General features: G+C 43.1%; 1 protein-coding gene across 3 annotated transcripts in view; it reads left to right on the top strand.

The window, feature by feature from the left end:
• The window catches only part of KAT14 (lysine acetyltransferase 14), a 46945-nt gene extending 35241 nt beyond the window's left edge, over positions 1-11704 (top strand). For 2 of the 3 annotated variants that reach the window (XM_050745341.1, XM_050745342.1), the window contains exons 7-10: positions 4715-4851; positions 6125-6300; positions 7616-7806; positions 10620-11704. In XM_050745341.1, coding sequence (XP_050601298.1) covers positions 4715-4851; positions 6125-6300; positions 7616-7806; positions 10620-10793 — 678 coding nt within the window. In that variant the 3' untranslated portion in view covers positions 10794-11704. Of the gene's footprint in view, positions 1-4714; positions 4852-6124; positions 6301-6536; positions 6584-7615; positions 7807-10619 lie in introns of those variants that run through there. The other variant, XM_050745343.1, reaches the window with a different exon arrangement.
• Positions 11705-13240: the final 1536 nt, after the last annotated feature.

Below are 13240 nucleotides of genomic sequence, written 5' to 3' on the forward strand. Positions count from 1 at the left end.
TGTATGTGGCTGGAACCTAGTGATGGCAGAGGGAACAGGCTGGTGGCTAATGAGGCCACTGGGGTGACAGGGGCCAGATCCTGCAGGATCCTGCAGGTCATAAGTAAGGAGTTTGAACTGCATTCTGAACATGTGGTAGGAAGCCATGTTGGAGTTTTGCTCAAGGGAAGTGAATTTGTGTTTTTAGAAGACTCTGGCCTCTGTGTCAAGAGTGGATAGTATGGGTGTAAGAGTGGGAGCAGAGAGACCAATGGGAGGCAGTGGATCCAGGCAGCTTTGGGAGTGGTTTACACTAGAGTGGGAAGAAGTTAGGGGGCTGTATAACTTGGATGGAGCTCCCCAGAACTTACCTTGAGACATTAACCAGATAATGAGAGTATTCTGTGCAGTGCAGTAAGTAGTTCAGTGGCTGGTGTTTCAGTTATCTGTTGCTGCATTATAAACCACTCCAAAACTTAGTGGCTTTTGATACCTGTGTCTTTTTTCTGATCCTGTGGATTGACTGGGTACTACTGGGTGGTTCTTTACTTAGTAGGCTGAAGGCTGGGGTCACTCGTGCTGCATTAACCTGGGAGCTAGTTTGGGATTGGAATGACCAGGAGAACCTCTCTTCCTCCAGAGTCCATCTCCCTGTGGCCTCTAGTCATTAACTGGTCTAGCTGACTCCAGGAGGAAGAAAGTGGAAGCAAGCCACCAGTTGTCTTAAGACCTAGACTCAAAAGTCCCAGAAAGTTATTTCTGCTACTTTCTGATTGGTTAGAGCCATTCACAAGGTCCACCCAGCTTCAGGGGGAGGGGAAATTTATCCTGCCTTTTGGTATGAGGAGCCACTTAACACCTGTAGGGATGGAGGAATTGTTAGTGGCTGTATTTAGAAATTACATACCACACTTTTCAGTTTTACCTTGAAACTGACTTTAAGCCTTGGAAGAATTCAAACTTGGCCTTTGAAAATTTTGGTGTCCAGTTTGGGAAGGTATGAAAGCAAATTATAATGGAAGGAATCTTGCTCTTTTCTTTTAACAAAGTTATTTTCTAGGTTAAGAGCAAACTGATTCTACAAAAACAGCTCAGGTTTTTAAACTTCATCCAACCCTTCGCAAACAACTTTATAAATGTGCCTTTTAATCTTCCATCTGATTTCTTTGCTATGAAGCCCTAATTGCACATGTTCTGTTAGTACATGACTGAGAGCCCTGGAGCGGCAGTCACTGAAGAACAACATATTTCCAGTCCAGCTCTTGGGGTTTGAAAGGAAATACATAAAATCCACCAAGTCTGTTAGAATACCTTCCTAGGGAATAGAGACCTCTTCCTCACTGAACCCCTGATAGGACCTCTGTGCTACTGAAATTTATTTTAGGGATGATATTCTACATCACTCCCATTTTTGTCGAATATATTCACTAGAAAAGAGATTATATTAGTCTATTTTCACACTGCTGATAAAGACATACCTGAGATTGGGAAGAAAAAGAAGTTTAATTGGACTTAGAGTCCCACCTGGCTAGGGAGGCCTCAGAATCATGGTGGGAGGCAAAAGGCACTTCTTACATCGTGGTGGCAAAAGAAAAATGAGAAAGATGCAAAAGCGGAAACCCCTGATAAAACCATCGGATCTCGTGAGACTTATTCACTACCATGAGAACAGTATGGTGGAAACTGCCCCCATGATTCAAATTATCTCCCACCGGGTCTTTCCCACACCATGTGGGAATTATGGGAATACAATTCAAGATGAGATTTGAGTGGAGACACAGAGCCAAACCATATCATTCCACCCCTGGCCTCTCCAAATCTCATGTCTTCACATTTCAAAACCAATCATGCCTTCCCAACAGTCCCCCAAAGTCTTAACTCATTTCAGCAGTAACCCAAATGTCCACAGTCCCAAGTCTTATCTGAGACAAGGCAAGTCCCTTCCGCCTATGAGCCTGTAAAATCAAAAGCAAGCTAGTTACTTCCTAGATACAATAGGGGTACAGGTATTGGGTAAATACAGCAGTTCTACATGGGAGGCCAAAACAAAGGGGTTACAGGGCCCATGCAAGCTTGAATTACAGCAGGGCAAATTCTAAATGATCTAAAATGATCTCCTTCAACTCCTTATCTTACATCCAGGTCACACTGATGCAAGAGGTAGGTTCCCAAAGTCTTAGGCAGCTCCACCCCTGTGGCTTTGCAGGGTATAGCCCTCCCCCTGGCTGCTTTCATGGGCTGGCATTGAGTGTCTGCAACTTTTCTAATTGCACAGTGCAAGCTGTCGGTGGATCTGCCATTCTTGGGTCTGGAGGACAGTGGCCCTCTTCTCATAGCTCCACTGGCAGTGCCCCAGTAGGGACTCTGTGGAGGGCTCTGCACTGCCCTAGCAGAGATTTTCTATAAGGACCCTGCCCCGGCAGCAAACTTTTGCCTGGGCATCCAGGTGTATCCATCCATCTTCTGAAATCTAGGTGGAGGTTCCCAAACCTCAATTCTTGACTTCTGTGCGCTCTCGGGCTCAACACGAAGTGGAAGCTGCCAAGGTTTGAGGCTTGCACCCTCTGAAACCATGGGCCGAGCTGTTTCTTGGCCCCTTTTAGCAATGACTGGAGCGGCTGGGGTGCAGGGCAGCAAGTCCCCAGGCTGCCTTCTAGGCTTCCAGGTCTATGATGGGAGGGGCTGCCATGAATACCTATGGCATGCCCTGGAGATTGTCTTGGGGATTAACATTGGGCTCCTTGTTACTTATGGAAATTTCTGCAGCCAGCTTGAATTTCTCCTCAAAAAATGAGTTTTTCTTTTCTATTGCATTGTCAGGCTGCACATTTTCTGAACTTTCATGTCTTGTTTCCCTTTTAAAATGGATGCTTTTAACAGCACCCAAATCACTTTTTTTTTTTTTTGAGACAGAGTCTTGCTCTGTTGTCCAGGCTGGAGTACAGTGGTGCGATCTCGGCTCACTGCAACCTCTGCCTCCCAGGTTCAAGTGATTCTCCTGCCTCAGCCTCCCAAGTAGCTGGGATTACAGGTGTGTGCCACTATGCCCGGCTAATTTTTGTATTTTTAGTAGAGACAGGGTTTCACTATGTTGGCCAAGCTGGTCTTGAACTCCTGACCCCAGGTGATCCGCCCACCTCAGTCTCCCATAGTGCTAGGATTACAGGCATGAGCCACCATGCTTGTCCTTCAAGTCACCTCTTGAATGCTCTGCTGCTTAGAAATTTCTTCCACCAGATACCCTAAATCATCTCTCTCAAATTCAGAGTTCCACAGATCTCTAGGGCAGGGACAAAATGCCGCCAGTCTCTTTGCTAAAACATAATAAGAGTCACCTTTGCTCCAATTCCCAACAAGTTCCTTATCTCTATCTGAGACCACCTCAGCCTGGACCTTATTGTTCATATCACTGTCAGCATTTTTGTCAAAGCCATTCAACAAATCTCTAGGAAGTTCCAAACTTTCCCACATTTTCCTGTCTTCTTATGAGCCCTCCAAACTGTTTCAGCCTCTGCCTTATACCCAGTTCCAAAGTCATTTCCACATTTTCAGATATTTTTTTGGCAACACCCCACTCCTGGTACCAATTTATTATATTAGTCCGTTTTCATGCTGCTGATAAAGACATACCCAAGACTGGAAAGAAAAAGAAGTTTAATTGGACTTACAGTTCCACATGGCTGGGTAGGCCTCAGCATCATGGCAGGAGGCAAAAGACACTTCTTAGAGTGCAGTGGCAAGAAACAAATGAGGAAGATGCAAAAGCAGAAACCCCTGATAAACCCTCAGATCTCGTGAGGCTTATTCACTATCACGAGAACAGTATGGTGGAAACTGCCCCCATGATTCAAATTATCTCCCACCAGGTCCCTCCCACAACACAAAGAAATTAAGGGAGTGCAATTCAAGATGAGATTTGTCTGGGAACACAGAGCCAAACCATATCAGAAATGTATTTCAAAAATTCTATATACAGTAGTAGTTGGCCCCAGTGGCTCTTTGGATAACAGAGTGATCATATAATATGACCCGTGTGTGTTACCTACTTGATAGTAGTGCTGGTTAATATTTAGTGAATGGGTTGAAGGCATAATATAGACAAAGTGAAGCCTAGAGAAGCTGGAAATCCAGTGTTCAATCCTGTATCTCTCTCACTGTAATGAGTTAAAAATTTTTTTTAATGATTTCGTAATTTTAAAATTACTATTTTGATTTTAAACAGCTGGGGTTAGTTTTTTATGTCTAGTTTTATGCAAAGGTGTCTACAAACTTTGTATTGAAGTTTGAACTTTCCAAATAAGTAATACAAAAAGACCTACTTTTTGACACATAAAAATACGATACTAATTATATGGAAATTAACCAATCCTCAGAGTAATTTTGTTTCTTTTTTTTTTTCTTTTTTTTTTTGAGACGGAGTCTCTCTCTGTCGCCCATGCTGGAGTGCAGTGGCGAGATCTCGGCTCACTGCAAGCTCCACCTCCTGGGTTCATGCCATTCTCTTGCCTCAGCCTCCCAAGTAGCTGGGACTGCAGGCACACCTGCCACCACGGCCAGCTAATTTTTGTATTTTTAGTAGAGACGAGGTTTTACCGTGTTAGCCAGGATGGTCTCGATCTTCTGACCTTGTGATCTGCCCGCCTTGGCCTCCCAAAGTGCTGGGATTGCAGGCGTGAGCCACTACGCCCGGCCTGAGTAATTTTATTTCTGTATAACCAGTGTTTCTTTCTCATAGACTTCCTTGCCATCCAGGAAGGGATTTCGACACCAGACCACCAAGTTTTTGTATCGCTTGGTCGGATCAGAAGATATGGCTGTGGACCAGAGTATTGTCAGCCCTTATACCTCTCGGATCTTAAAACCTTATATCAGGTAAATGGAGAACTAGAGATGTGATGTCAGGTGTGTCATAAGAGATAATGATTGTGGTTTCTGTGCCCTATTCTCCTGTTGGAGAGAATAAAGATCACAAACTGTGAGCAGCATTGGCAAGGACTGAGTTCTGTGCTTCACCTCCAGTTTTGTCCTTTGCTTGTCTCAACTCTACTTTTTTACAGAGAACATGGTCCTTTGAAAGAAACTTAAAAAGGAAGAATAAATTAACTGAAAGATTGCTTTGTGATTATCATAATCATTATTTTATTATTATTATTATTTTTTGAGACAGACTCTCGCCCTGTCACCCAGGCTGGGGTGCAGTGGTGCAATCTTGGCTCACTGTAACCTCCGCCTCCGGGGTTCAGGGAATTCTCTTGCCTCAGCCTTCTGAGTAGCTGGGATTATAGGCATGCACCACAAAGCCCAGGTAATTTTTGTATTTTTAGCAGAGACAGGGTTTCACCATGTTGGCCAAGCTGGTCTTGAACTCCTGACCTCAAGTGATCTGCCCGTCTTGGCCTCCCAAAGTGCTGGGATCACAGGCGTGAGCCACTGGGCCCAGCCCTCATTATGTTATTTTAAATACTAAAGTTGTATATTTTTAGTAGTCTGAAGTGAAAAAATGTGAAAGACGTCTCAGTTGAGCCTCCATCTAGACTGGATGTATATGAAACAGTTTCCAATAATGAATCTCATTGTCCAGGCAATGAAATGGAAGCTGAGCTTGCTAGAGAGGTCCCAGCAGTGTCTGGCACTGTAAATGAGAGCACATTATTGCACTCATTGCACTCCAACTGCCCTGCAGCTCCATGATCACCCTCACCCTCCATGCCAGCACCACATTCCTGGGCAGGCGCAGTGAGAAGCTGTTTATGAGCCTGCTCCAAGCTCACTTTGTCTCTGGTGTTCCCCAAATGCCCCACAAAGTTGAATGTTCCCTCTTCTGGCCTCCAAGGCACTGGAGATGCATCCTCATGTCTGACTCCTCGGGGTGAATCTGATGCTGTTTCTGTTTCCTCACTTTGTTCATGAAGGCACCTGGCACAGTCCCTGGTGGGTACAGAGGGCTTTAGCCTGATGAATGTTCAGAGTGAATTTTAGGTTTCATACATAAAAGTATAGCTGTAATCAAGCCAGCTTCGTGTAAAACAGTGCAGGTTACTTTAAAGTTTCAAGCAGATCGAAGAGTTTACATGAGTCAAAAAGCTAGGAATAATACCAGGTATTTTTCTTGACTTGAATTTGTTTATCTTCTGTGGTACCGGAGGCGTGATTATGAAACAAAGCCACCCAAACTGCAGCTCCTGTCACAGATTCGTTCCCACCTGCACAGGAGTGACCCTCACTGGACGCCGGAGCCCGACGCGCCTCTCGATTACTGTTACGTGCGGCCAAATCACATCCCAACGATCAACTCCATGTGTCAGGAGTTTTTTTGGCCTGGTATGTTCCCCCTCCCAAACCAGGCGGGTCATTTTTCTGTACAGTCCATTCTAGCAATTTTTAAAATTAGTTTATGTGATAGCCTTAAGATTTTTATTTATGATTTCATTTAGTTTGTCTCTGCTAATATAGAAATACTAAAATACAAATACCTCTTATTTTCCTAAAATCTAGAAGAAGCCAGCAATAAACAGTGTTTTTGTTTGTTTCTCTTCCCTGTTTGTCTCTGCTTCCAGAGTAAAAGATTCATCCTGTTTTGCTTCTGCATATATTTAGATACCAGGTAATGTCTATCAAAGATACACAGACTGGTAGCTTGGGCGTGTTTGGACACTTTTGTTTTTGGCTTAATAATTCTTTATGTTTATTTAGCTGTTCCTTAGAGAGTGTTAGTACAGCCAGAAGGTGTTTTTTAAAAGCCAAATACCCTGATCACAGACTTTGAGAATAAGGGTAGGCCCAGTATAATTTGTCATTTTATCAGCCTTAACAAAATTGCCTCTGAAGACCAAAGTCATTAATTAAAGGAACACATTTTCATTGCTAAATATAAACTGTTCTTTGTGGATCTGCTTTCCCATGCTGCCTTGAAACCTAAAGGAAATAATACGTACCTTTCAGGTGTTAGATACGATTTCATCAAGATTAGAGCTGTGTCGTCTTTATTGTCACATAATCACATAACCGTGCATGTGGTGGCAGAGCTGCACTCACTCTTTTGGGAGTCATATTGAGCCAAAAGTAACATTCTGGGATCATCTTCTGCTTCCTGCCCTTATGTTAGGTGCCTTCCATACATTATGCATAGAACCATATTTTACTTATTTTTTTGTGAAAGGTATCGTTTGTACAAAAGAGCTTATAAATTATATGTGTGTGGCGTAAAGGATGTGATAGAACACGCTCGGGGGGATCTTTATTCAACCCTGTCAGGTCTAGGTGTGCTCTTCATGTTACGCATTGCAGGAACGGAGTCTCTGAGACATTTTGAAATGTGCCAAGCCACACATGGTAGAGGAGGCTGAGTTCAAAGCCAGCTGTGTCCAATTCTGAACCTGTGCACTGCTACCTACCCTATTCTGCCACTCTTCTTTTAATATATGTACTTAGAAAATACTGTGTTAATTTCAATGTTTTCTAAAATTCATTCTTATTTTTATGATCTGGACGTGTGGTATCTATGTTACCTCCAGTTTTGGTGTTTTTTTTTTTTTTTTTAGCATGCAGGTGTAGCCATATGTACATGCTGAACAGCTTGGTGTTCCTTAATTCTCAAAGGCATGTGGTTTGAGTCTCTGATGGTTTCTTTTCTTAGGCATTGACCTGTCTGAGTGTCTGCAGTACCCAGACTTCAGTGTTGTTGTTCTTTATAAGAAAGTCATCATTGCCTTTGGCTTCATGGTTCCCGACGTGAAATACAATGAAGCTTACATTTCATTTCTCTTTGTCCACCCTGAATGGAGAAGAGCAGGAATTGCAACTTTCATGATCTATCATCTGATTCAGGTAAGTTGTCTATGTTTGTGATTTATCACCTGTGTCTGGGCTCCCCTGAACAACCTGGAGGAGGAATGAAGCTAAGCTAGCCCTTCCCAGCATGGCCCAATGGAATGGTTTCCTTGGAAACCAAGTGAAGAAAGCCAGTCAACAGCATTCATGAGGTTGTCAAAGCACACAGACAAAAATCTCCGACCCTGTAAAATAAGATTATTATTTAGACCCAGCTTTCATAGAAACCAGTTTGTGAACATGTGTAGTAAATACAATGAGAAAACACCAAAAGCAAGAGCTTTAGGGTAGACTATTCATATTAGTAATAGCTACTGCTCTTAGGATCATCACCTTCGCAACTCAGAGAAGTGAGGGTAGGACTATTATTTTTATTTTTTAAAATATTTGTAAACATTTTAGCACAACTGTATCAATAAGAATATATATATATATTTTGAGACACGGTCTCATTCTGTCACCCAGGCTGGAGTGGCACAATCATAGCTCACTGCAGCCTCAACCTCCTGGGCTCAAGTGATTTTCCCGCCTCAGCCTTCTGGGTAGCCAGGACCACAGGCGCACACTACCATGCCTGGCTGAGTTTTTGTAGAGACAGGGTCTCACTGTGTTGCCTGGTCTGTACTTGAACTCCTGGGTTCAAGCAATCCTCCCACCTCAGCCTCCCAAGTGCTAGGATTATGGGCATGAGCCACCACGCCTAGCTACATATTTTATTGCTGATAGTTTTTAATTTTACTATCACTGTATAAGGCTGATATGAACCTTCTAAGATTTGATTCTAGTATTGAATTATAATTCATCCTTTGATATATTTGTATCACCTTTGAAGAAAACACACCATACACCAACATCAAAAAACATGCAAGGATTTTTTTCCCCTAGAGTTTTTTTAGTTAACTTTTACTTAGAAACCGTTTGGTATGGAGGATTATATGTTATGCAGGCAAGATTCCTTTTAAAGAGGAGATGAAGATGATAAAAGTTGTTTCTCCAATTTTTTTTTTTTTTTTTTTTTTTTTTTTTTGAGACGGAGTCTCGCTCTGTCGCCCCGGCCGGAGTGCAGTGGCCAGATCTCAGCTCACTGCAAGCTCCGCCTCCCGGGTTCACACCCTTCTCCTGCCTCAGCCTCCCGAGTAGCTGGGACTACAGGCGTCCGCCACATCGCCCGGCTAGTTTTTTGTATTTTTTAGTAGAGATGAGGTTTCACCGTGTTAGCCAGGATGGTCTCGATCTCCTGACCTCGTGATCCACACGTCTCGGCCTCCCAAAGTGCTGGGATTACAGGCTTGAGCCACCGCGCCCGGCCGTTTCTCCAATTTTTAATGAAACTTGCTTAATAATTCCCAAATGTTGGCAGGAACCTTGAGAACCATTTTCCTAGAAATTGCTTTCCTTCTCTCCTTAGGCGGTGACTGTGTAAATCACTCACTGAGTAATTAATACGTGCTACTTTGGGTGGTGGTTTTCTCTTGAGAGTTTCTCAGTTATTTCTACAGCACTCCCTTTCTCTGCCCCATCCCACCCAAGAGTTGAGATCTCTCAGTATGCGTCTTTTTAACCTAGGAGAGCACTTAGAGGATTTGCTGCCTTATCTGTCACTGGTAAGGGCCTGAAGACAGGGCAGCAGTAGTACTTTGTCCTTGTGTGTGTGTGTCCTTGGTGCCCAGCATGAGGGCTGTACAGAGTCAGTCCCTGCTGAGTGTTTGCGAGGCCAGTGGAGGAGTGGTTCATCTTTGCAGGTGGGCATCTTCCCCTCCAGCCAGACCATACACCTGAGGGCCCAAACATAGGTGGCGCACAGTCGCTGATACTCAATGATGGCCACGGTGAGATCACGTATATTTGCAATCTTGCAAACACTAACATGACCCCTCAAAATTTGCTTTAAAAATTTACAAGGTGCTCTTGTCCCTGGCATACTAGTAAGTGCTCTCTTGACCTAAAAATTCCTATGGATACACATGGAAGTTAAGCAGAGAAAGCAGGTAGCTATCAGATGACGGTCAACAGAGGAGTTCTTAGAGGCCTGAGAGAACCATGGGTTATAAATCTCAAGGACTCTATCAACTTCAGTATTTCAGTGCCTTCTTTATTAAAAAGTAAGTTCTTAAATGATATGACTTTTGGGACACCTTACTCTGTGTAGCTGATTAAATAATCTAAGGACTTGCCTTGTGTTGATAGAATGATTGTTACTCTTTTCCCCTAAGATTAGGTCAAAGCTGAATGTAGAAATCTCAGTTCTAAGAAGCTAATTCTGCCAGTTTTAGAGAGACAGAAGGTGGACTTTGGGATTCAGAAGGTCTATACAAGGGCCTCAGGTTTTTTATCATTACATTCTTAATATTTCATGTTTGTACACGTAATTTAGCAGGCTTAGTAAGGAATTTTTACAGGTTTTGGGGAGGTACAAGATAACATCTAGTTTTAAAAACAAAATTTATTTTGTTCTGTATTTATTCAAGGTTATCATAGTGTTGGGTATTGAAATGTTTGACATACTTAAAGGTAAGCGAGTTATAAATAATAAAGCTGACAATAGTAGTATCCCCATTGACCCTTTGCTTCAAAGAAAAATAAAAAACGCCCAAAATACTATCGATTTCCTTGGTCTTGTGAATGTTTTGATCAGCAGCAAAATGTCATTCTGTTTCCAGCTGTTGCTAGGTGTTGCAATGTCTCAGCCTCAGTCTCTGATTTCTCCAGTTTCCATAACTAACTGCCTACACATAAAAGCGTTTCTTCACCTACTCATTTTCCCTCAGGCCTTTCCATTTTTATCTTGTATTTTTCCACTCTTTTGGCAGACCTGCATGGGCAAGGACGTAACCCTTCACGTCTCAGCAAGCAACCCCGCTATGCTACTGTACCAGAAGTTTGGATTCAAGACTGAAGAATATGTATTAGATTTCTATGATAAATATTACCCGTTGGAGAGTACAGAGTGTAAACACGCATTCTTTCTGAGGCTCCGGCGCTGATGTGAATACACTCAAAGAGAAATGCATGCACTATTGGAGAACAGATCGTGGAACAATCACTAAAGGCAGTGATTGATTTCACAGGGAGTCCTAATCTTCTCTGTGATTACATGGTCCTTCAAACTCCCAGCCGAAGTGAGAAAAGCAGCATGCAGTGAAATGAGCAGTGAGCAGCCTTTAGCAAAATCACCCTCCAGTCCTGCCTGGAGATGCCTTCATCCAGCATCCCAGACTCCACAGTTAAATGAACCATGTCATGGTCCTCTCTCCACCTGATGGTTGTAAGAGTGAAAGAGCATCTAACCTGATGCTCTTGGAGAGAGAGAACCTGTCTGTCGTAACTTAAAGGATGAGAAAATGTGGTGTAGCTATTAAAGATTCATGCAGTCCCAAGAGGCACTGTCCTGTCCTGGGATGATGAGAGATTATGAGATGATTTCATAAAAGGAATCCAACCCTGTGCCCAGCCATTGATGTGTTGTCATTGAATCCAGGGGGATTTCTAGGGCACTGAAGTTTCATTGTTTCTTTTGCTGACTTTGGTTACAGTCAGAAAAAATAAACTAGATGTTTGTGTCTACATGTTCTACCTGTTCTGCCTATTAGCGTCTTCCTGCAGGGACTTGGACCCATGGCCTGGGAGGTTGGTTTGGGATTGGGGTTGTTGGGCAGCCTGCCATTCACCTGGCCTATCCTGGCACTTCTCATACCCAAGACAGTTGTTTCACAGGAGTGGAAGTGTGGGTGATGCAAGTAGAACCCTCTGTAGATGTACCCTGTATGGTCTGCAGGACTAGACTGTTTGCCTTGTTTGTGGCTGTTGGAGATAGACTGTCAATCAGGTTGTTTGTGATCCAAGAACATTTCCAAAAGTATCAGGTGTTCTCAAATAAAAAGCTTTCTTTGCACAACCCATGGCCAGAGCTTCGATCTAGTCAGTTTGCTTTCAAACCCTCTTTAATTAAGATCGGTGGTTCTTAACTTTTTGGGACATGGATCACTTTGAGAATCCAAAGAAAGCTGAGTACTCTCTAGAAAACTGTCATGCACATTTAAAATTTTGTATCAGGGATCTGTCGACCGCAAGTTAAGAACATCTGTTCTAGAAGCTGTACTTGCAGCCAGCTCGAATTCCTTTGTGTGAGAGAGAATGTGTTGAGCTCCCACATTAAGCCAATCTGGAAGCTGTTCAGTCATCTGGGGAAACAGTCGAGGCTCCATTTCATTTGTGAGAGGAACTGTAGCAGCACTGTCTTATCGATATTTCTTTCCTTTTCTTTACCTCCCACCCTGCCTCCCAAGAGTTTTCTGCCTCTTTGAAAGGTTTTTGCTGACAGAATGGATTGTAACACCACGAAGTAAAATTGAGGAGACAGCATTTCCTCATATGTAAACCAGCTTGTGATTGTTGTATGTGAATGTCAGGCATTTGTTGTTGCAAAGGGGGGCTCAAATAATTGTCTCTATAACTTCAAGGAGCTGAGGAAGGCTGTGATTGCTTTTACTGACTGTTTCACATTTTTTTTTTAATTTTGAGAAATTTTTAGAAACCCTTTTCATCTCTTTTTTCTTTTTTTAATTTTGAGAGGGTCTCACTTTGTCGCCCAGGCTGCAGTGAAGTGGCACTGGTGCGATCTTGGTTCACTGCAGCCTCCACCTCCCAGGTTCAAGCGATTCTTCTGCTTCAGCCTCTTGAATAGCTGGGACCACAGGAACACGCCACCACGCCTGGCTAATTTTTTGTGTTTTTGGTAGAGATGGGGTTTCACCATGTTTTCCAGGCCGGTCTTGAACTCCTGAGCTCAAGTGATCTGCCCACCTTGGCCTCCCAAATTGCTGAGATTACAGGCATGAGCCACCACACCTGGCCTATGAGATATTTTAATCATACACAAAGAGAATGATGCCACAAACCCCATCACCCATATTCAATAATTGTTGAAATTCTGTCTCATTTGCTTCATTTATCCTTTTTTTTTTTTTTTGCTAAAATATCTTAAGGTAAATTCTAGATATCATATAATTTTACCACTACTTACTCAGATAGGTATTTCTAAAAAATAAGGATATTTTCTTATATAATTTCATGTTCATTATCAGTCCTCTAACAAGATGAACACGTTTGGAATTATCTAGCAGTCAACCTGTAGTCACACCTTTCGAATTGTCTTAGAAATTCGTTTTACAGTTGGTTTGTTGGATCAGCGGCCAAGCAGGGTCCACATAAGTGACTTACTGTCCTGTCTCCACTGCCTGTTCATCTAGAGTGCCGCCGCCCTATGACTGCGCTGCCACCAACAACATCAGTTGTCCCGTGGTGTGTCCCACATAGGGGTTGTCTGTTGCATCCTTGTTGTGTCTTTCATGGGGCAGGACTGACTGGACAGTGAGGAGTGGACTTGTGCTTGTCTCTTTAGCAGAGAGTAGGGACAGCTGACTCCCTGCCC

The sequence above is a fragment of the Macaca thibetana genome, chromosome 10, assembly GCF_024542745.1.
Source record: "Macaca thibetana thibetana isolate TM-01 chromosome 10, ASM2454274v1, whole genome shotgun sequence".
Lineage (NCBI taxonomy): Eukaryota > Metazoa > Chordata > Mammalia > Primates > Cercopithecidae > Macaca > Macaca thibetana.